This window comes from Nipponia nippon, unplaced genomic scaffold (genome assembly GCF_047370975.1).
Source record: "Nipponia nippon isolate SJK-2023a ecotype South Korea unplaced genomic scaffold, ASM4737097v1 scaffold_13, whole genome shotgun sequence".
NCBI lineage: Eukaryota > Metazoa > Chordata > Aves > Pelecaniformes > Threskiornithidae > Nipponia > Nipponia nippon.
The window spans coordinates 1,698,286-1,718,512 of record NW_028262324.1 but is presented as its reverse complement, the minus strand read 5'-3'; the positions used below and the strand labels follow the sequence as shown (position 1 = coordinate 1,718,512).

At 55.0% G+C, this 20,227-nt stretch overlaps 1 protein-coding gene across 5 annotated transcripts; it reads left to right on the top strand.

Moving 5' to 3' along the window:
• Window positions 1–358: 358 nt before the first annotated feature.
• PKIG (cAMP-dependent protein kinase inhibitor gamma) lies at window positions 359–18,659 on the top strand. Of its 5 annotated transcripts, none has more exons than XM_087750208.1 (4): window positions 359–481; window positions 6,696–6,763; window positions 16,413–16,588; window positions 17,702–18,659. In XM_087750208.1, exons 3-4 carry the CDS (start codon window positions 16,438–16,440, stop codon window positions 17,779–17,781), a joined length of 231 nt encoding a protein of 76 aa, XP_087606334.1. In that variant the 5' UTR covers window positions 359–481; window positions 6,696–6,763; window positions 16,413–16,437; the 3' UTR covers window positions 17,782–18,659. The 5 variants fall into 5 exon arrangements, with proteins under 5 accessions (XP_087606334.1, XP_087606336.1, XP_087606335.1 ...); XM_087750209.1 differs by lacking the exon at window positions 359–481 and adding an exon at window positions 547–773; XM_087750207.1 differs by lacking the exon at window positions 359–481 and adding an exon at window positions 547–779.
• Window positions 18,660–20,227: the final 1,568 nt, after the last annotated feature.

Genomic DNA, 20,227 nt, shown 5'->3' with positions numbered 1-20,227 from the left:
AGCATCTCCCCCCTTAAATCTGGCCGCTGTCACCAGCTCTGCATTTCACCCCCAAACAAGGCTGGCACCCAGGGGCAGATGAGATGAAGCACGCTTGGATTTTACTGCATGGGAGCCCACAGAGCAAAAGGCACTCTAAGAAAACCCACAAAGCTATTTTTTTTCCTGGGAGATGCTTCCCCAGGCACTACACCTGGTAAAAGAGCTCAGGCTGCGCGGGGTGTGATGGTGCCTTTGGCCAGGCCCTGATGGAGAGGATGACCGGCGGGATGAAGCTGGGCCGTGCACTCGAGCGATGCGCCGGAGAAACCCGGGGGAGCGGCAGGCGGGCGGGAGGAAGCGCCCTGCAGCAACAGCTGCAGCGCCGAGCATCGAAGGAAGGATGTTCGGGCACATGCAGCTGCCGGGAGATGGGGTTACAAGGCAAAGCTAAACAAAGATCGCCGCGAAAAGGAAACGGATCCCTCCTGCCGACTGTAAGGTAGGAGCCGAGCGGTGGCTGCTTGACATCATCGGGATGAGCATTGGATTACAGCGGGCAGGGACTGACTCGGGAGGGGAGGAGAACACGCCCCTCGGCCTCAGAAGTGCAACTTCATTTAGCAGCTCCCAGTACAAGGAAACTGCAAGTCTGAAACTGGCTGCGGCTCCTCCAGCCGGCTTGGCCGCTCGCCACAGCAGGCAGCGGTGCCGGGAGGGTGTAATCCAGCCTTGAGTTCTTCCTCGGCGGCAGGACCGCGGAACCTGGGATTCAAGAAGCAGCGGGAGCCGAGGTGGCCGTAAGTTGGGCTGCGCAGGCTGCCGCGGGCGCCTGGGGCGGGCAACGGGCTGGGGTGGCTGGTGGCCAGGAGTCCCGCCTGGCAGTGTGGCGAGGGGCTGCCCTCCTCCAGCCCCCGGCGCGGGAGCTGGACCTGCGCTACAAAGGGGCGATTCGTTTAGAGATACAGTTAACTTCTACCTAACTGACTGAAAACAGCGAGATTTTTGCTGCCCACAGACCGTGGGCTGAAAAACTAAGCTGTGTCCCGGTTTTTCTGCTGTTGGGAGAAGCCGTTTGTAGGCTGATGGCAGGGAGGTGGCTGCTGCTTCACTTGGAAAATAACGCAGTTCTGTACTTGCTGCGAAGGGGTAGCAAGGAGAGCAGGCTCGCGGTTAGAAATCACAAAGGACCGCGGATCAGTGACCCCCGTGGGGATTTCTGGCCTCGCTTCTGACATGTGTCCATTTATTCTGAGCAACTTGCCGGAGGGAATCCCTTACAGCATCGGGGTATCTCTGTGCTCGCACGGGAGCGGATGGCAGCCTGCGGGACAGGCGCCTGGCGTGCTGCCTGCGCAGGGCCGCGGTGTGAATCCATCCTTAGGGCTGTCAGGGGCTGCGGGGCTGCCTGGGGCTCCCCTTGCAACTGCGGGCACCAGCGAGAGCTTTGCGGAGCGCGGTGGCGGAAGCGAGCTCGGAGACTCCCTGGCATCCAGCTTTCCAAGCAAATGTTTTAAAAGGCAAAGACTTGGGGATAAAAAAAGAACTGCTGTGTGGTGGTATTCTCAGGAGGCTTTGCAAATTCCTCCACCTCGGAGCTGTGTGTCTTTTTCTCCTCTCTCTGGATTCCCCTAAGCAGCTGATAGCAAGCCGCGGTGGTGAGCTTTCACATGCATGTAATGCCTTGGCCCCAAAGGGGTGTTCGAGAAACATTTCCCTTTGCTTGGAAGGGGTAAATGGTTCTGCAGAACAAGAGCCGAGTGTAGCTGTGAACCCAGAAGCAATGCCCTGGGTGTCTGGGCTGGCAACTTAAATGAGGAGGAGGACATGCAGGGGTCAAATGAGCAGGGATGCTGCAGCCGTGCAAGGGTGAGAGACTTGTGGAGCGGGGATGGCTTGGCCGGCTGGCAGAGACTCTCAGATGGCTGCAGCCCCCCAGGCTCGAGGCTCTTTGCTCGCGGCGAGGTCGGGGTGCCTGGCTTGGGTAGCAGTGGGGCACACCTTGCCTTCTGAGACTCCTGGCTGGAAAGGGCCACCGTGCTAGCGCATGGCCACCCAGCTGAGAAATTGTCACATTTCTGCTCTCGTGAGGTGTGGTGTTTGGGAAAGAAGGATGCATGAAGAGATCCTCAATGGCTGGATTCATTTATAGTGCAGATGTAGGTTAAACGGCCATTTACAAACACAGTAGCGCAATATACCTCGAGCACAGGACAGGGCATCGAGTCCTTCCGACAGTTCCACATGGATGTGCGAGTCCCCCATGCCATCACTTTCCAGAGAGTGACTCAGATGCCTCAAAGAACTGGAGACCATCAAATATAGTGCACAGGCTCCCAGTGTGGGCAGCTCGGTCACGAAGGGATGAAAACCCAAGAACGTTCATAGCCATGCATCTTCCAACCACCCGGTATTTCTGTACTCAGTGGCCAATTCTGAGGAGGTGCACAGGCACACGGTGAGCGAGAATGTAGAGTCTTGCTTTTTTCCTTCATCCTCTTATTCCAAAAAAAAAGTAAAGCTACTTTCGAGCCACTCAGAGGAATACCCACAGGCATACAGCCCTGCCCCCCAAAATAACGATGGAAAACGTTTTCCAGGTTGCTAACATTTCCTGATCTCCCACGTTGCAGAGCCAGTTCCTGCAGCATTCTGGTGTGCACTAATCCCTCCAGCCTGTCTGGGCCACCAAACACCAGCATTCTTCCTCTTTTACATGGGCTACACACAAAGCAGATGATTTTCCTGGGCTCATATGGGTCTGGCAGAATCAGGGCTGAATCTGCAAGTCCACAAGGAACAGCAGAAGCTTCGACCCAGCTTTTTGTTTGCCTTTCTGTGCCACCCTGACCTGGTCTCTCGCATTTTCACATCCAAAGCCTGGATCCAATTGTATCATCACACTACTAAGGGTTTCCTTAGCATCAAAGCTGTATGTATGGACTGATCCAGAAAACAAATTTTCCATCACAGTACCATTTTAGAGAGGATGAGAGGGGAAAAGAACCCCATGGAATCATTTAGGGTGGAAAGGACCTTTAAGATCGAGTCCAACCGTTAACCCAGCACTGCCAAGGCCACCACTACACCATGTCCCCAGGCACCACATCTCCCCGGCTTTTGAATACCTCCAGGGATGGGGACTCAGCCCCTGCCCTGGGCAGCCTGGGCCAGGGCCTGACAGCCCTTTCCATGAAGAAATTTTCCCTAATACCCAACCCAAACCTGCCCTGGCGCAGCTTGAGGCCGTTCCCTCTCGTCCCATCGCTTGTTCCTGGGGAGAAGAGACCGACCCCCCCCGGCTCCAGCCTCCTTTCAGGCAGTCGCAGAGAGCGATGAGGGCTCCCCTCAGCCTCCTCTTCTCCAGGCTGAGCACCCCCAGCTCCCCCAGCCGCTCCTCCCCAGCCTTGGGCTCCAGCCCCTGCCCCAGCCTCGCTGCCCTGCTCTGGCCACGCTCCAGCCCCTCCATGGCCTTCCTGGGGTGCGGGGCCCAGCGCCGAGCACAGGATTTGAGGGGCAGCCTCACCAGTGCCACACACTCACTAGAAGCTCACGTGCTTCTGGTTGTCTCTAGCCCACGACTAGAAAAAGCCAAGTCATGAAGGGAGCTGCTCCCAAGGCTTGCCAGCACAAGCCAGTGAGAAGGGAAGGTTCAGCTGTTGGGTAGACTTTGACCCCAGCTCCTCACGACGGCGGTTGGAGAGGTTGAGACATTGCTCCAGGACTGGGCTGGCACCTGTAGCGTGAGCAGGAAGAACAGCAGTTGGACTATGAACCACCTATTCCTCCGTTTCAAAACTCTCGCTCCTCTCGAGCCTACAGGGATAGGTACTTTACACCACCCATTTCTGGTTTGCACGGCGAGTTCCCGAACGCTTCCCTCCCAGCGCAGCCCCGGAGAGGCCCAGTGCTCCTTGCAGGGCTCCTCCACGCTGGCTTTCGTGTAGGCACATTGCTGGTCACAAGCTGCTGCCTTGGGAACTCCCTGATGAGCACCAAAATGCCAACGTTTGTTGATATTTGCAATGATGTAATAAGCCAAACATATCCTCGTCAGAGCATCATCAGCTTTACGGGTATTACTGTTTCCACAAAGTGTAATTAATCTGTGGTGCTCATTGCCACGAGACATCACTGAACAAGGAACTCGGGAGGCGTTTGAATAGATACCAGGTAGTTATCTCGGTAACAAAACAATCCTGGGTATGATTAAGAGGATATTGATTTTTAAGGATGCTAAAACCTCCTGGTTCAGGGTAATTAGTAACCAATTAAAAACATTCCACTACAGTGACAGCTCTCCTTGCTCTCCTGACACCAAGGATGCCAGCTGCTGCTGGGGCCAGGCCACTCACCGGGAGTCCCTCCGTCTGCTCCGGGAGGAGCGGGCTCCTGTGCTCATCGGCGATGCCTACAGCCCGTTGTTTGCCCAGGAGTCAAGAGACAGGAGAACGAGCTTTTCTCTGCTGCCATCGCCTTGCTTGAGAGCAGAAAGGATTTCCTCTCTGGATCAAAAGCAGCACCAGAACAGCCGTTGTGTAGAATAATGCTGAATTCTGCCAAGAAGCCATGTGGGTTTGTTTGGAACATATATTGGTTTTGAAGGAACGCTGAGAGCACCGAGTTTGTTTTTCGTGCTTGTTCCTGTTGGGTAACAGCTGATAAACGTGGAGGGAATCTGAACCCCAAACGCGTGCATCGTGCTGGTGCCCTTGTCATTCATTCCTGGTGGGGTATGGATGTTTAGCTACCCACTGAACATTTCCACAGGGGTCCCAAAACAATCCAGGGTACCTTGATAGGACTAGATTAGGCAATGTAGAATGTTCTTTAACAAGTTCCTTTAGCCCATCCTTGGTCACGCTGCATGGACTAATCCACCTCACCACCCGCAAGCCCCCAGGCTCCCCGGTGGGCTATTGCCTGGCCTTTGCGCAGGGCGGCCTTCAGAGCTCTGCCCATTGCCCCGCCAGCGGCAGGACTGGACGAGCCAGCGCAGGACGAGCTTTGGGGGTGGAACAAGGGGCCCAGCTTCAGATGTTCAGACTCCAGATCCCAAACGAGGGCTGTGGGGAGAAATATCTAGCCAGAGCCAGGGCTGCAAAGCCAATACCAGTTGCTAAAGAGTTTCTTTCTCCAAAATCAGCTTTTTTTGAGACAAAATGGGGGTTCCCCCCACATCCCATCAGGAACAGGGCTGCTCAGTGATAACTTCTACTTCAGAGCATCATTGCTCCAATTTGCTTTAAGCCCCTCTTGGCGGAGGGCCATGTATTTTGAGATATTTTGCAACACATCTGAAGCGCTGGAGGTTTAACTGTTTGGGCTGCGTAGCACACGAGCCAGAGCAAGGCAGGAAGGCAAAGGGGAAAAATAGAGAGTCGTGGATTTCCAAAGCTGGCTTGCTTTCTTCCTTCCTGCTTTTGTTTGCCTTCTTGGTGCCCCAAAAGGGCAACCCATATTCCCAGAGTTGTGGGAATACTGTTTCTTTTCCGTTCCAGTGTTTCCAGTAAGCACTTCACACTAACAAAAGTGTATTGTTAAATCCCCGTGTCTTTCTTTGGCTACTGTCATGATCATAATTAGTATTTTCCACTTCTGTAGGCCTGTCATCTGCAGATCTGAAAATGCTTTACAAATATTTCAAGCATCTAGCGAGGGGAGCGTGTATTAATAGCTCCATTTAACAGATGGGCAAACTGACACACAGAAGCAGCAAGTGCCCTGTCCTTGAAGCAGGGCCAGAGCCAGCAAGTAGTCAGCTCCAGCAACTAGGGAGTTTTAAAAGTGGGTCAAAAAAATAAAGAGAAAGGCTGCAGATCTGTCCCAGCTTGGAAAATGATGAGGAATAGTTCTAGTCGGAGTGGTACTCAACCCAGGTGGGCCAGACAGATGAATTGCTGGATGAGCTACTGCTTATACGGTTAAATGGTTCATCTCTGCCTTTCCATTTGGCTAATATTTGTCCCTGGGACAAAGTGAAAAAAACAATCCATGCTGTTCCAAAAAGGCTGAAAGCTGAAACAGCTGCTAAAATAAGCAAGTGCCTTGTTGGCTGGGCTCTGCAGGCCAGGGGATTGCAACGCACCCCCAGATGTTAAGGCCACAGAGGAAACGTCTTTGAGTAGGGCTTGGGGACAGCGGGAGAAGGCACAGCTGTGCACAAAGAGCAAAGAAACCCAAGGAGCAGCAAACAGACCAAGCAAGGTGGCTGAAAGTACCAGATCAAACTTCCCCTTTTGCCTCGGAGAGGCTGACATGGGAGTTTCACTTCTTTCAAGGGCGGCGGAGCTGCAAACCAATATTCATTTATACCCTGGAGGCAGCCGCCGGGTCCCCCCGCAGCGCAGGTCGGGGGCCGCGTGCTGCTTCGCTTCTCCCCAGCACGCTCACGTGAGGTTCACAAAAGGAGAAGCAAAACCAAAGCGAACTCCTCTGCGAAGCCAGGCCCCTGGCTGGACTTTCCTTGCCCTTAGGCACAAGGGGTCAAATCTCTGTTGGCACAAAGCCTCCCGAGAAGGTGCGGAACGAACACTGCCACCCCGCAGCCCTTGGCTTGGCGTCCCGCGCTCGCCAAGCTGGGCTCCAGCTGAGCTGAGCCCCGCGGCCCCTTGGCTGTCCCAGTCACAGACAGTGGGAACGGCAGCTGAGCTTTATGCTTCCCCACAAAAGCACAAATAACGTTTTCTTACATTTATTTTCTTCTCCTTCCCCAGAAGCTGCTGCCCTGCTGCCTGTGAAGCTTGTTTGAAGTCATGTCCAGAAGGAAAGTCAACTAAGTCAGGTAGGGATTCACGCTATGGACTGATATAATTTTTATTCGCAGGGAGATATGACATAAACAGGAATGGGGTTTTTCCTTCCTGTTTCATAGAGTCATTTGATCTCCCTCTGCATTCTGAATTACTAGTTGCTAGAAAGCTGCTAAGAGGAAAAAAATATCAACAATTCTGCCGCGATGACTTTCCTGCTGTGTTTTCCACACTTGGCAGCCATGTGCCTGTACCGAGCCGTGTTCCAGCGCTGACCCTAAGGGCAGCCCTTAGGGCAAGCTGTGCTGCACCACCTCTGCCCCGCCAGCCACGGGGACGTTGGGTGCGAGTCCTGCCCACAGGCTGCCCGCGCGCTTTGCACGGGAATATCGTTTGCCCATCCCTAACCACATAAGCGAGTTTTGCTCTGCACATAGAGTCAGCCCAGCAAGATCCAGGGAAGCCCCAAAGCTTGACCTTTCGTGGTGCTTGCGCAAATGGCAGATCCGCCAGCTCAGACAGGCCTTTCCGTGGTTTTGCTTCCATGGCCCCTGCGCTCAGAGCATCTCCTCAGTCCTCAGATCACCTTGCTGCTTTCTCTTGTTCCTGCACTGGGCTTTCCCTTACACAGAGCCGCCACCACCGCGCTGTTTGCGGGTCTGACAATAGAGGGTCTCTTTGGTGCAGACCTTCCTCCTGCAGGTCTGTCAGAGCCCCTCGTCTCTTGTACCCAGCATCTTTCCCACGTATGCTGGAGACGCCCCGTGTCCTTCTACACCCAGGCTGCATTTCAGTGGACCGTAAAACGGTCGGCAGCTTATTTCATTAGAAGCTTTCCTTTTTCTGAGCCTGTAACTTGCAATGCTCACCAAGCATCCCCGGTGCAATGCTACAGGCACGTCTTGAGCACCGCCTCAACCCGTGTCTAGGTGTCATCTCCCTGGCGACTTACGCAGACAGATTTACCCTGCCTGCAGAAAGGCTCAGAAGCTGCCATCACCTGACAAAGATGTACAAAAATTCCCCATCCATCACAGAAATACTCGGATAAGGGGTGCGCAGGCCAGCAGAGCTTTCTCTGCCCAGGCAGGGCTCCCAGCAGGGTGGCACAGCCAAAGGGCTTGTGTCAGCAGGTAACAGAAGCACAGGGCCACCCGAAAGGGCTTAGCTCAGCCACCTCTCACCGCCAGCCTATTTATAACTGCTACACTTTCCATTTCTATTGTACATAAAGCACCAGTAGCACCATCCCAGCCACCTAATCCTTCGCACAGCCCCCAGAGACAGACCTTGCCCCTGCCCCCATCTCGCCAGGCGAGCACTGCGCCTGCCCTGGGCTGGGAGTCCCGCTGGTGGCTGTGCAGGGAGCAGAGCTAAGCCTGGCTTTGCTAATCAGCCTCATTCCACACTGACACTCTTAAGAGTTACCCTGGCTATTTTTAGGCACTGCTGGGAGCTGCCAGGGCTCTCGCACCTCAGGAGGTTTCACAGTTTCTCGCTCAGCCCCTTACACCACCCTGAGTCAGGACTCTTTGGATGCTGGATGTGAGTTCCTATGGGATTGTGCAAGGCTGAACGAGGGAGAGCCAAGGCAGGTGGCTCTCAGCTTCACGCACCCTGTGCTAAGCAGGGCCTCCTCAACTGGAGCAGCCAAAACTTCATCCTTAGCACCTGCATAACTCCTCTTCCAAGCTCAGCTCTCCTTCCCAGCCATGCAAGCACTGCTTTCGCACAGCAGCAGAGCTCAACACCTCAGATCACAAAGAAAAGCTGGACAAAATTTCCCTTTTTTTCTGCTAGCCATAAAAATAAAGACCCATCCTCACTTACCTCTGTCCTCACAGAAAGGTCTTCCTCCATCCAGAACCAGAGCTATCCCCTCAAGACCTACTGTGGCTTCCCCTTCCTTTTATACGTGACAAGGGCAGCTGTGCTGGCACATAGCCCCACCTGCAGCTCATCTGCACTTATTGGACTTCTCCTTGCCCAGGAAAGCCTGCAAGGTGTTGGGGAGGTTGTGCCGGGGGTGAGCATCCCTGGGCCAGGGATTCAAGCAGGGTTTGAGTAGGTGATATTCACTCCGAGGTCAGTGCCTTGGTGTGATCGGAAGAGCTGTGGGACCCCTGGGGAGTTTCCAGGCTTTGAGGTGAAATCCAGCAGGGACTTTTCTCCCTGAATGATACGGGGGAAGAGAGGGAACCTGAGTCTGAAGGGGATCCCCATTGCAAAGGAATCCACCCCATGGCCCAGGCGGGATGGGGTGTCCGCACATCACAGGCAGGGACAATACACGAGCCTTCCTGGAAAATGCCTGCAACAGCAACTGTGGGGCTTTTGCAGCTGAAGGGTTTAGAGTGACTGGTCTGTGGTTTGTCTGTTTTGCAAGTTCAGGCATTAGCAGAGCTTCCACACAGTCACTGGTTTTGTTCATGTGAAAATATGTTGACATATAAAGGCAGCTAAATAAGAAGTCGGGAGAAAATAAAAATAATGGAGAAGGGGCTCGTACCCTCATACTCCTTACAGGGTCTGTGCAGGGGCCAGAGGGACCCGTGGGTGCTGGCTCACAAGGCGACGCGTGCTCACGGCTGTGCTGGGTGAACGTGAGGGCTTTGACTCGCTGCTCTTTGCTGTGCAGAAGTCAGAGCCGTGTCCGCCCATGGCGAGCCTGGCTTGAGGGGGTGAAAAATGGGGGGAGAAAGGTGTCGGCCTGCCGTGCCCTAGGGCCGGCGGGGCCAAGCGTGCCTCATCCAGCTCTGCCACCCCGTCCCTCGGAGGGACATGCGCCTTTCGGAGGCGGGGAGGGGGACCGGAGTGCCCTGATTTATTAGCACCTGGAAGCTGTGGGATGTGAAAAACAAGCTCGACCTCGGAACAAAACAGAAATACAACTGCTGTCACGGCAACTGTCTCCAGATGCACAAAGAGACCAATTATTTCCATTAATCAACTTAGCGAGAAGCTGCAGAAGAGGCTTAAGCTGCAGCCGAGGCTCGGTGCTGAGGGGAGGGAGGAGCAGAGAGCTCCATCAAACCTCGGTTGCTAAGGCAAACCATGATCCTCCCGGGGCGGAGGGCTTTTGGAGCAGATGCTCAGCACCCATGCCCCGCGGGGACTGGCAGAAGGGTGCCACCCGCTCCTGGCACGGGGATGCAGGCTGCCAGCGCCAGTGGCTGCCCTCCTGACAGATGGACGGACGGGTGGACGGGTGGCTCCTTACCACCGTCGCCCACGCGTTCTGACGCTAAGGAGATGCTGGTGGGGCTGAGCAATGCCCTCCTGCCTCCCCCTCTCCCCCCCAAGCCTTCCCCTCTCTCCTGGGGACCGCAGCAGCGCACATAAGGACTCACCCTACCCCGGTGCCAAGGGCTGGCCATGATTTTGAAATCCAGCTGGAGCATCTCTTATGTCAGCTGGGAGCTGGGCAGTGGCCGGGGGGCTGTGGGGCAGCAGGAGGTGCCTGAGGACAGCAGAGACCGCAGTGGGGATCTCTGGGGACGTGCTGAAGGCCAGGAGGGAGTTTGGGGAGCTTGGTAGAGCTGAATGCAAGGTTTGTGAAGTCGTAGAGGAGTTGGTTTAAGCCTAATCTGAAATCTGAGGCCAGTTACGAGTTCTACAGGCATTAAGTCATCTGTACTGTAAAACAAGGGCAAAGCAAAAGAAGGGATCTGTTTATGAGCACCGAGCCTCAGTCCCCCCGCTGTGTCTGCTCTCCTCCTATATGAATTATAATTTTCCACTAAAAGTCCTACAGAACCCTAAAAGCTCTGCAAAACCACTGCAGTGGCTGGAGAAGCTGTGATGTCTACGCTGGCTGAATTCATTGTATTTAGCGTAAGAGCCAGAGGGTGCAGAGTTATTACAAGGAATCCCACAGCAAAAACCTTCCAAAAACAGCAGTGTGCCATGCCCAACCTCGACGTCTCTTCACCACCAAAGTGTGATGCGGCTTTTCCACACTATTCTCACCTGGAAAGAAGCTGCTCTGCACACGAGATGGACACACGTGCCCTGGTAGGAGATCAGGCTGCCGCCGTGGTCCTGCCTGTTTTCTCACCTAGCCGGGAAACTCGGGGCTCAGCAGTTTGGAGCACATCAGTTCTGGCCAATAAGACCCTCAACCGCCATATTTTGGAGACCATAGACCCAGCAGGAAAGCAGGGGAGCTCCGTGCCTGGCACAGACCCTGTCACCAGCCTTACCAACGCTTGTTGCGTATGTAGCCGCTGCCAGCCCGGGCTCCCGACTGGACATCTGCAGCTTCTGCTCGGCTTCTGGCCACAGATCTAAGCTCTAGTGCATAGAGTCATGAGCCATAGCGAGGCCTTCAAGGCACGAGCACAGGTCTAAAAATACTCTCTAACCCCGATAACACCATTACAGAGCCCTCCTTCTTTGATGTGCAACCCCTCACGCATGTTCCCAGACAAGAGCCAGTGGAAAATTTGCTGAAATTCCAGCTGGAAGTTGTCAGACAGTTGGTGGAAGCCCCCTGACCTCAAGTGCTGGCTTCAGCCCTACGGGATTTTTTTCCCTCCCCGCTGGATGCGACTCTCCCAGCAGGAAACCTCAGAGCAGCCCCGCAGGGAGCACAGAAATCCCGGTGCTCCCGCCTCTGTGCTCTACCAGGCCCCCCTCCGCAGTAAACCATCTTACACTGTAAATATTTTAAAAGCCCAGCAGGGCTGTTGAGCATGTTTTGCTGTTGTTATGGATCCAGCCCCAGCAGGAGAGGCCTAATAATAGTCACTGTACCCTGGAATGAAAGGGCAAGGGGCACTGCACGATGCAGAGAGCTCGAAGACGACCCGTATGAACTTCATGCCCTGGTCCCTGCAGGTTGGCAATGAAGGGATGCGATGCATGAGCAGAGGAAGGGGCTGCATCCCTGTTTCCCAGCAGAACTTTGAAATTTCACCCCAGAAACCCAGCAAAGTTTAGTTTGGCTTTGTGGCTTTATGACTCCAGAAGTTTGGGGGCCAAAAGAGAGTGTTAGATCCTCTGGTGTGACCCCAAGCAGGTGGGAGAGCACGTCCCCAGCCGGGCTGTGGGACCAGGGAGCCATCTCCAACCAGAACCCGCAGCTGTTGGTCCCAACTGCCACTGGCAACGGGCTGGCGCGGGGCCACGGCCGGGCAGCAGCACCCCGGGACGTGAGTCTTCTGGGGCTCCTGCCCCCGGGCACCTCAGCGTCCCCGTCCCTGCCCTCGGGGGCTGCCTCTGCCCAGGGCTCCCCGCCTTGGGCGTCCCTGGGGACAGCAGGGCAGGCTGAGCAACTGCTCCTGCTTGTCCCCGAGGAACAGGGAGGACTCTGAAGGAAAGCAGGGTGGGATCAGGCGATGACTCAGGCTTACTCAAGCAGGGAAATCCATTGCTGTGTTTAACCTTTGAACCGCCTTCCTTACAGCGGCCCAGCTGTGCTGTGCTGGCTGCCCCAAGGGGCAAGGATGTCTAAGCAGGCGGCTAAGCCGCCTTATGCCCAAAAGTGCCACAGACGCCATGCAGAGACGAACGGGACTTTCTCAGACCTAGAGGCCCTTTGCACTCGCTGCAAAGACGGGTTAGGTGGAGAGGAAAATACTGAGGAAAGCAAGAGGTAAGAGAGGCAGAGCAGAAAGGAGGAAAGCAGGCAGCGGAGGGGAAGCAGGCTGAATTCAGCACAGCCTGCTGATAGCCAGCATCAGTGCAGAGTCCAAAAATAGCCCTTCCTAGCCATAAAAAGCTTACAGTTTAACCTAGACAAGGGACAGATGCAATATCGTGTGAAGGGTTTCCTTGAAACTGGAGTCCGGCACTGGGTGTGACTGCAACACCCATCCGATGCCCTCGGCGTTAGACCCCTGCCGCTGGCTCGGGTCACAGGGCTTGTGCTTGCTCCGCAGGCGCGCGGCCCTGTGTTGAGTTTAACCTGCCCGTGACATTTCCAGGTCATTTGTCTGCCACTCTTTTGTTATTTGCAGTAACCGTTTGCGCGTAGCCCCTGGGATCTGTGCTGGGGAGAAGCAGGTGAGGGGGGAAATGGGAATTAGCTGCTGGTGTCCGTGGGACCAAGAGGGGCATTGAGCTGGCCCAAAAGAAATGCCCCAGTTTCTTCTACCAAAAGGCAGAAGAAACATTTAACCCTTTGATTTCTTAGCATCCACCTTCTAAATGGGTAAAATTCAGCCCCTGTGTGCGTAGGGCTGGTTTAGCTGCAGCCCCCCAGCGCAGAGCCAGCTGCTCCGTCAGCTGCTGGGTGACTTCCCTGGAAAATGCCAGCGAGCCCAGCTGCGGTCCGACAGCAAAACCAGCTCCGGAAGCCGAGTCCATGCCAGCAAAGCCAAGACTATTACAGCTCCAGATTTTTTAGTCTTCACAGGACGCTATGGAAAAATAAATCCAGGCCAAATGGCAGGTTTGGCAGAGGCAGGTTATTTCAGCAGGGCAGAGCAGCTCCGGGGATGCTGCCGATGTCTATGGCGGCTTGCGAGGGGCTGCCACACTTGTGGCCAGCTGCCCTGGGACGGGCAGCACCACGTCCCCACGCTGGAGGGGACACAGCCTCTCTCCAAGCAGCACAGAAAGCTGGCGAGGAGTGTGCAACGGGTCCCAGCCCCCTGCCTATGGCCTTTGTCACCCTGCCACGCATCCCCTGTCCCGTCCCCGCGGGCTGGCACGCCGCGGTGAGGGCGCAGGGACCGTTTCTGTTACCGTCAGCAGCAAGGAGGAGAGGGAGGCAGGAAATGACCCTCTGGGGACAAGTTGAATCATCTCTTTGAAGCGCCCTGGAAACCCTTGCGCAGTGTATTTGTGAGCTGCGGGCTTATCCCTGCAACGCCTGGCGAGAGCTGGCCCATCCTTCCCTCCCGCCGGCACACGGGAGTATGAAAACCCAAAGGTGGGGAGCCGGTGGGTGATGCACCCCCTTTGCACCCCCCTGCCACCGCTAAGCGACTGCCCACGGTGACGCAGTTTCAGGTTGAACTATGTGGGCAAGAGGGAAGGTGGTTCCTTTCTTGTCCCTGGCAGATGTTAAAAGATGTTTCCACTGACTAAAAACCCACTGAACTGTTTTGCACCTGCCTGGAAATGTGAAAATGCTCTTTGAAAAATAAGGTTTTTCTATCAAAAATTGAGGCGACCGCTCCCATCACCTCCTCGGTCCAACAGCTTCCCGGAGGCAGAGGCTGGAGCATCTCTGCCAGCGGGGAGGAATCTGCCTGCAAGGCTTTTGAGAGCTGCCTGCCTTGAAAATCCTGAAGGAACTGCAGAAATGTGAAAGCTTTGCTCATAAATCTGCCCCTCTCCAGCTCTTTGCATGGAAAGCTGAAGGCAGGAACCCTCCCAGCCAGGGAAAATAAATAAATCACACACGCCATCTCCCGGCCGCTGGGCCGGGACCCAGCCCTGCTCCGAGCAGGACCTGCTTCTGCACGCTTGGTTCCTTCCCCTATTTTCAATCAAGATCCCATCCTTTTCCCATGTGATGGGGCATTTGGTCCCTTGGCACCGTGCTGCCGCAGCTGAGCACATCTACATCAAGGGACACTGGGAAAATGCTGCATCCCAGGGGCTGGGAGGCTCCTGCTCCCAGTTTGTGGAGTCCATCCTCTGAACCAGGTGGTCCAGCCGCTGGTGCAAGGGCAGGAGGACTCCGGAGTGTATCAGCTCTGAACTGGCCTCACTGGTGTGGAGATGGACCCAGGCTTGTGTGGACCGCTCTCAGGGAAGCCTCCCAAGCCCGGGTGACATCTCTCCGGCAGCTACAGAAGGGCAGCAGCCTCCAGGCTCCGATGAGCTGCCAGGACTTGTCTGGGAATGATGGATGCTCGTCCTGTCCCCGGGAAAAGGTGCTTTGCTCACCGAGACCAGCCAGCCTGCTGCATCCAGAGCGGGCGCCTCTTCCCGGGAAGGGCAAGCCTGGAAAGGAAGGAGGGAAGACGAGGAAAAACAACAGCCGAGATCTCTTCCTGGGGCAAAGGATGCAGCTTTTCCCAGGGCTCATTTAGCAGAGCCTAGGTGGATGCCGGGCCCTGGGAGGAGGCAGGTGTTTGCAAGGATTTGCTGGATTTGGAGGAGCAGGTTCTCCCGGGAGGTCGGGGTGGGCCAAGCTCACGTCCCGGTGAGCCGGTGCCAGCGCACCCTGAGCTGGCACAGCACCACGAGGGGAGGCCCTGGGGCTACCGAAACGTACTGGGTTTATGAAGGGGTGAGGCTCCTGCACCCTGCGCAGTCTCAGGAAGGGGGGGATTTCACCTTTTTTATCCTGGCTATTGCACCTTTGTCAGCACCTTCTTTCTCCTGCCATAACGTCGGGGATTACAGAGCAAGGAGTGCGATTCCTGCCCAGGCTGGTGGTCTGCCAGCAGATTTCCCTGGTAGGAAGATCAATATTAAGCAGGATTTGTCCGGAGGCTAAGCAAATTTCTCGGTGGGGCATTAAGACACAAAAGCAAGTGAATGACAAGAAACTGAACTTTTTTTCATTACACACGAGCGTTTCTAATCGGGACCTTCTCCTAGTATTGACAACATCAGCAGGGCTAAAGGCATTTTTTTAGTGGGCAAGACTGGAGATAAGACAACTATTAATCTCTAATTTCCATGCAGAAAAACAACCTGAGTGCCAAGCTGACTGAACAGGAGCAGGAGCCAAGAGCAGCAGGTTTCCCGTGCAGAGGGGACGTGCGCTTGCTAGCTCTGCGCCCGGGAGCCTGCGACGCGCTCCCCGGGCTGCTGAGGTCCCGGGACTCCGCGTGCTGTACAAACGCTGGCAAGTTAGACCGTCAGCTAAAATGAAAAACCAACAACTTACGAACTCATCAGGCTGAAATAAGAGCTGGCTCGCAGCGGTGCTTGCGGGTGACGAGTGGCTGCGCCGAGCCTTTCTTCGTGCTCTGCACTTGGCACAGACACAAGCCTGGAGTGAAGGGATCCAAACGTCTCACAGAAGGGCTGGTTTTCACGTGTTAAAGTGTTTATCTCAAAGCAGTCGAGCCCGACACTTTTTCAGTGACATCCAACAACCAGTGGAGGCCAGTGCTGATCCAAAGCCCCATACCTATAAAATACCCCCCTGCTCCCCGAGCTTTCCAGCGGGTATCTGTCAGGGCCACGATCATTTCCCATTACAAATTCAGGTTGGATCAGCACCCCCTCCCCCCATGCAGCAAGGCAAATTTGGCCTCTGCTCAAAGCTCCCGCGGCATTTTGAGGAAGGAGGGCTTTCTGTGTAATGCTTTTTCTGTAGGAAAAAGCTGCTGCAAGCGACCTTGCAGCTCCTAAAGGAGAAGGCCAGAAACTCAAAAGGAGAGGCAAACGCCTTCTCTGCCTTGCTTTGCAATGGGAAGACAGAACAAGGGCCGGTAAGGCAGCCGGGATGGAGCCCTCCTGCCTCTCTGCCCTCAGCTGGCACAGCGGGTCACCCGGCACGGCGGGTCACCCGACACAGTGGGTCTCCCGGCACCATGGGTCACCCGGCATGGTGGGTCACCCAGCACCGCGGGTCACCCAGCACGCCACCCCACGTGACGGGGTTGATATCTGAGATTGCAGTAGCTCCCGTTAGAGGAACCGGAGCAGAGTTACAGGGACTATTTTTTCATGCTGTAATTTCACTCCACGGAGTAACCTAACCTGGAGGCAGCCATGACTCGAAGCTTGCCGAGCATCCTTGACCTCACAGCTGTGTTTTCTCCGCAGCGCTTTGCAGGCATATAGAGATGCAATGGAGGTAGAGTCCAGCACATACACTGACTTTATTTCCTGCGATCGGGCTGGTCGGAGGAATGCTGTCCACGACATCCAACGAGATGCAACCACCATCAGCATGCGCAAGCTGACTGAGGACCTAGGTGACCTCGCCGTTGAAGGAGCAGGTGAGCTGCCGCAGATACCAGTAAGCCCAGCTCCTGGCAGCCAGGCTGGAAGGGCAAGGCCCCAGATGGCAGTGCAGCTAAGCAGTGCTGTCTCTGGGAGCATCACACAGATGCTCAGGAGGAACGTCCCATTCCACGCTGCGGTCAGTGCCTTCCTGCTCGGTGGGCGCTCAGCCAGCGGGAGACTCCCTGGGCTGAGGGGCTCTGGCAACCAATGGGGTGGTCGCGGCGTTCTCGGCACAGGAGCCCTGCACGCTCCAGCCAAGGCCCTTTGCTCGGCTGTTTTGCAGAAGCACTGGTGCTCAGACAGGACCCGGACTGACCAACAGCCTTCCCGGGGCAAACTACACATCAGATTTATCTTAGGCTTTATAAAAATCAAGTGTGGGATGGGTCGTGGTTTGCTTTTTCTTTGTTGGTGTTTGTTTTTTTTTTTTTTAAATCAGCCTTCGAATAGTTCCATGATATTTTAAATAACAACAGAAATAATTCTAAACACACCAGCTATCTCCAAATCTTCCCCCATAGCCCAAGCACGGCAGCAGTATCACCCTGCTCAACACATGCCAACCAGCCAGCTACAACCAGCACAAATCCCCCGTTCGAGCCCAAGCACACCAGCCAGTCTGACCTCACTAATAAGCCACAAATCATACAGCACTACCGCAGGCGATAAACCGTTTTTTCGCCCTTTCTCTTTTACTCCTCCAACCTACGATCTGTAACTACAAAAATACTTTAAAGCACGTTACCCCAACACGTCCATACCAGCGGGTGTCCGTAACAAGCACAACTTGGAGCTCTTCTGACAGAGAGTGCCGCAGGTAGGTGCCGGGCTGGGGCGGCCGTTCCTGGAGCTCGTGCAGGTGAGACGAGGAGAGCACATCCCAGCCCCGGGGCTCCCTCCCAGCATCACCAGCTGTGTTGAGAAGCGTTTGTACTCCAGGAACGTGAAGGGAGAACCCAATACTCTGAAGTCAAATATCTGGCAGCAGGAGGGTAGTGATAAATCTTCAGGTGGCGATCTGAATAAAATCAGCAATAGTAATTACTGATCACTTGTGTCCTCAGCAGAGCATAACCGTGCTTTCTTCCCGATCCTCCCCTCTGCAGAAAGCCAAAGAGATGCCACTTCTTCTGAGAACGACCCCGGAGCAAGACCAAAGGGGCAAGAAAACAGCCCCTCGCCATGACAGTGTACAGGGGGTGGGATGGGCAGGAGGAGGGCCTTGGTGTGACCATTACACAAGAATTTGCTATTGAATCTGCGGACGAAAGCTAACCTGGAACAGCAAGTTGTCTGTCAAATGCCTCTGCTGCAACCATTTTTGTTTAGAGAGCCACAAGATGCTGTGCAAGGACTGGCACCTCCAAAAGACTTCTGCTCCCATCCCTAACAATTTAGAGCAACGCTGCCGTGGCTGTAGTGATATGAGCCATTCTCCAGATGCCTTAGCTGCAATTTTCCCCTAGGGGAAAAAACCGATTTCAGTAATAATAGACACATCAGACTTTCCTGTCCAAGGTACCTTCCTCCTTTGCAAATTTCGACTATTATTTATTCTGTTTCCATAGATTAGAAATTTAGACAATTGGTTTTTCTACGCCTCACCCTCATCTGCATCTTAGACCTGACCTGGCCCCTGGACCGTCCATGCGGCCCCTGGTCAGGGTGGGCAGGGGAAGGGACCCGGCCGTCCCGCTGCCTTCGTGTTGAGCACCACTCACCTGCGCTGCTGCCGCTTAGCATCAGGAAAGGACCAAAGCACAGCTCCGTACGGACGAGCTCCGCCTACAGACCCAGCAGCACCAGCCACAGGCATCTTTTTCTTTGGGTTTTAGCATTTTAAGATATTGTTAAGGGGAGGGGAGAAACATTTTGCTGGTTTGACTGTTGAAATTCAGGCTTAACTTTGCAAGCTGTTAGTTGAGATGATCTCTGGTAGGATCTCACACCATTCTCTCTTTTAGGAGACATGTTTTGTGTTAAAGATGGTTTGATAAAACTATATAAGCTGTTGGAATAAATAACACAGCCTTCAAGTACTGAAGGTGTTTTTTTCTGCCTGGATGTTTCTTCTTCCTCTGTTTTGCCTTGTAGCTGGTTGAGCTGCAGGGTGGTTACACCAGCTTCCCCTAACAGGGAGATGTCTGACAAGAGGGTCCCTGCCGCGTGGGTCTGTGAAGCCCCACGGGTTTGCAGCATCCAGGTGGAAGCAGATGGGGTCGGGCACAGAAAAGGCTCAAAGTCTGCCCCCGCCTTCCCAGGTTTGCTGCCAGGCAGCGCTTTTCCCACGGGTGTTTCATACCCTGGAGGTATTTAAAAGCCGGGGAGATGTGGTGCTTAGGGACATGGTTTAGTGGTGGGCTTGGCAGTGCTGGGTTAACAGTTGGACTCGATGATCTTAAAGGTCTTTTCCAACCGAAATGATTCCATGATCCTACGATCCCCCGTGGGAGCGCTGCTCCCCTCCCCGTTACTACCCCCGAAGCCAAGCACAAGGTTGGCTTGGGGCTTGGCGGAGTGGCCCAGACCCCAGCAGAAGAGGCGCCGGTGGGCAGAGGCATCTTCCCTCTGCAGCACAGAGCTACGAGGCCATCGCTGGCGTTTCACCCGGCCCAGGCAGAGCCGATCCAGCCAGAGCTGCGGGAGGCAGCCACAGCCCGGCTTGGATCAATGTTCGGGGCAGGGCCAAGGCAGAGCTCAGAAATACTCCCCGCTGGTGACACAAGGACAAGCATCACCCTGACAGCCTAGGGAAGAACCGTATGTTACAAGTTTGCGATTTATCAGAGAAAACAAGACCAGAAATAAGCAGAGAAGCAGCTGGCAGACAGAGGGACAATTGTCTGTGGGCCTCTGGAAAGCGATGGCCATGGGGCCGGGACAGAGATGGCCACGGCTCCAGCCCCCACAGGAAACAAGGATTTGGCAGCCAGGTAGCGGCTGCATCTGCTGCTTTGGCAGCTGCAGCCCAGCTCGGCTCCTGGCACTGCCTGGATACTATTGCAGCTCTGTGCCCGGACGGCGGCCAAGAGCCTGCTCCCCTTTCCCTGTGCTTGGGGGCAAAACAGCAGGTAGCTCCTGGGCTTCGCTGACCGCACGGTTGGGTCTTTAACCCCATTTCCAGCTCTCCTCCCTGCCACTGCGCGGTATTTTTGGCTCACGCTGGCACACACAAAGCAAGCTGAAAGGCAACGCAGAGGGACTGCGCACCACGCAAGACCTCCAGCAGTCAAACATGGGCTAATCTTAGGTCTCCCTGGTCAGAAAATATCTGTTCCAGAACTATATTTAGGCAGATGCTTGGGGACCCGTCGGCCAGCTCCCCTCAGAGGACAGGCGAGAGGCATCAGGTTCCCCTGCAAGCGAAAGAGCCAGGTCAGCTGCTGTCGCCGATTGTGCTGAAAGACCAAGGGCACTGGCTTAATCCAGCCGCATCCTGACTTGCAAAGCTGCTGAGCACACGGATGCTCCGAGCCCTTCATTTCGGTTGAACACGGGGGCACGCCGGACCTCCCGAAACTCTAACTGAGCGCTAAACGATCAGAAAGTCTTTCAGCAAACGCAGCCCTGGCCTGAGCAGTCCAACAGGCAGGCAGCCCGGGCCGCACCACTTCTGGCTCTTAGCATCAACT

What these genes read in the sequence shown, in the direction of transcription:
- PKIG (XM_087750211.1), top strand. Translation starts at nt 12,179, where the DNA reads ATGTCTAAGCAGGCGGCTAAGCCGCCTTATGCCCAAAAGTGCCACAGA. An exon ending in TGCACTCGCTGCAAAGACGG is followed by an intron (nt 12,292 to 16,412) that starts GTTAGGTGGAGA and finishes TTTTCTCCGCAG; the next exon opens with CGCTTTGCAGGCATATAGAG. An exon ending in CCTCGCCGTTGAAGGAGCAG is followed by an intron (nt 16,589 to 17,701) that starts GTGAGCTGCCGC and finishes TCCCCTCTGCAG; the next exon opens with AAAGCCAAAGAGATGCCACT.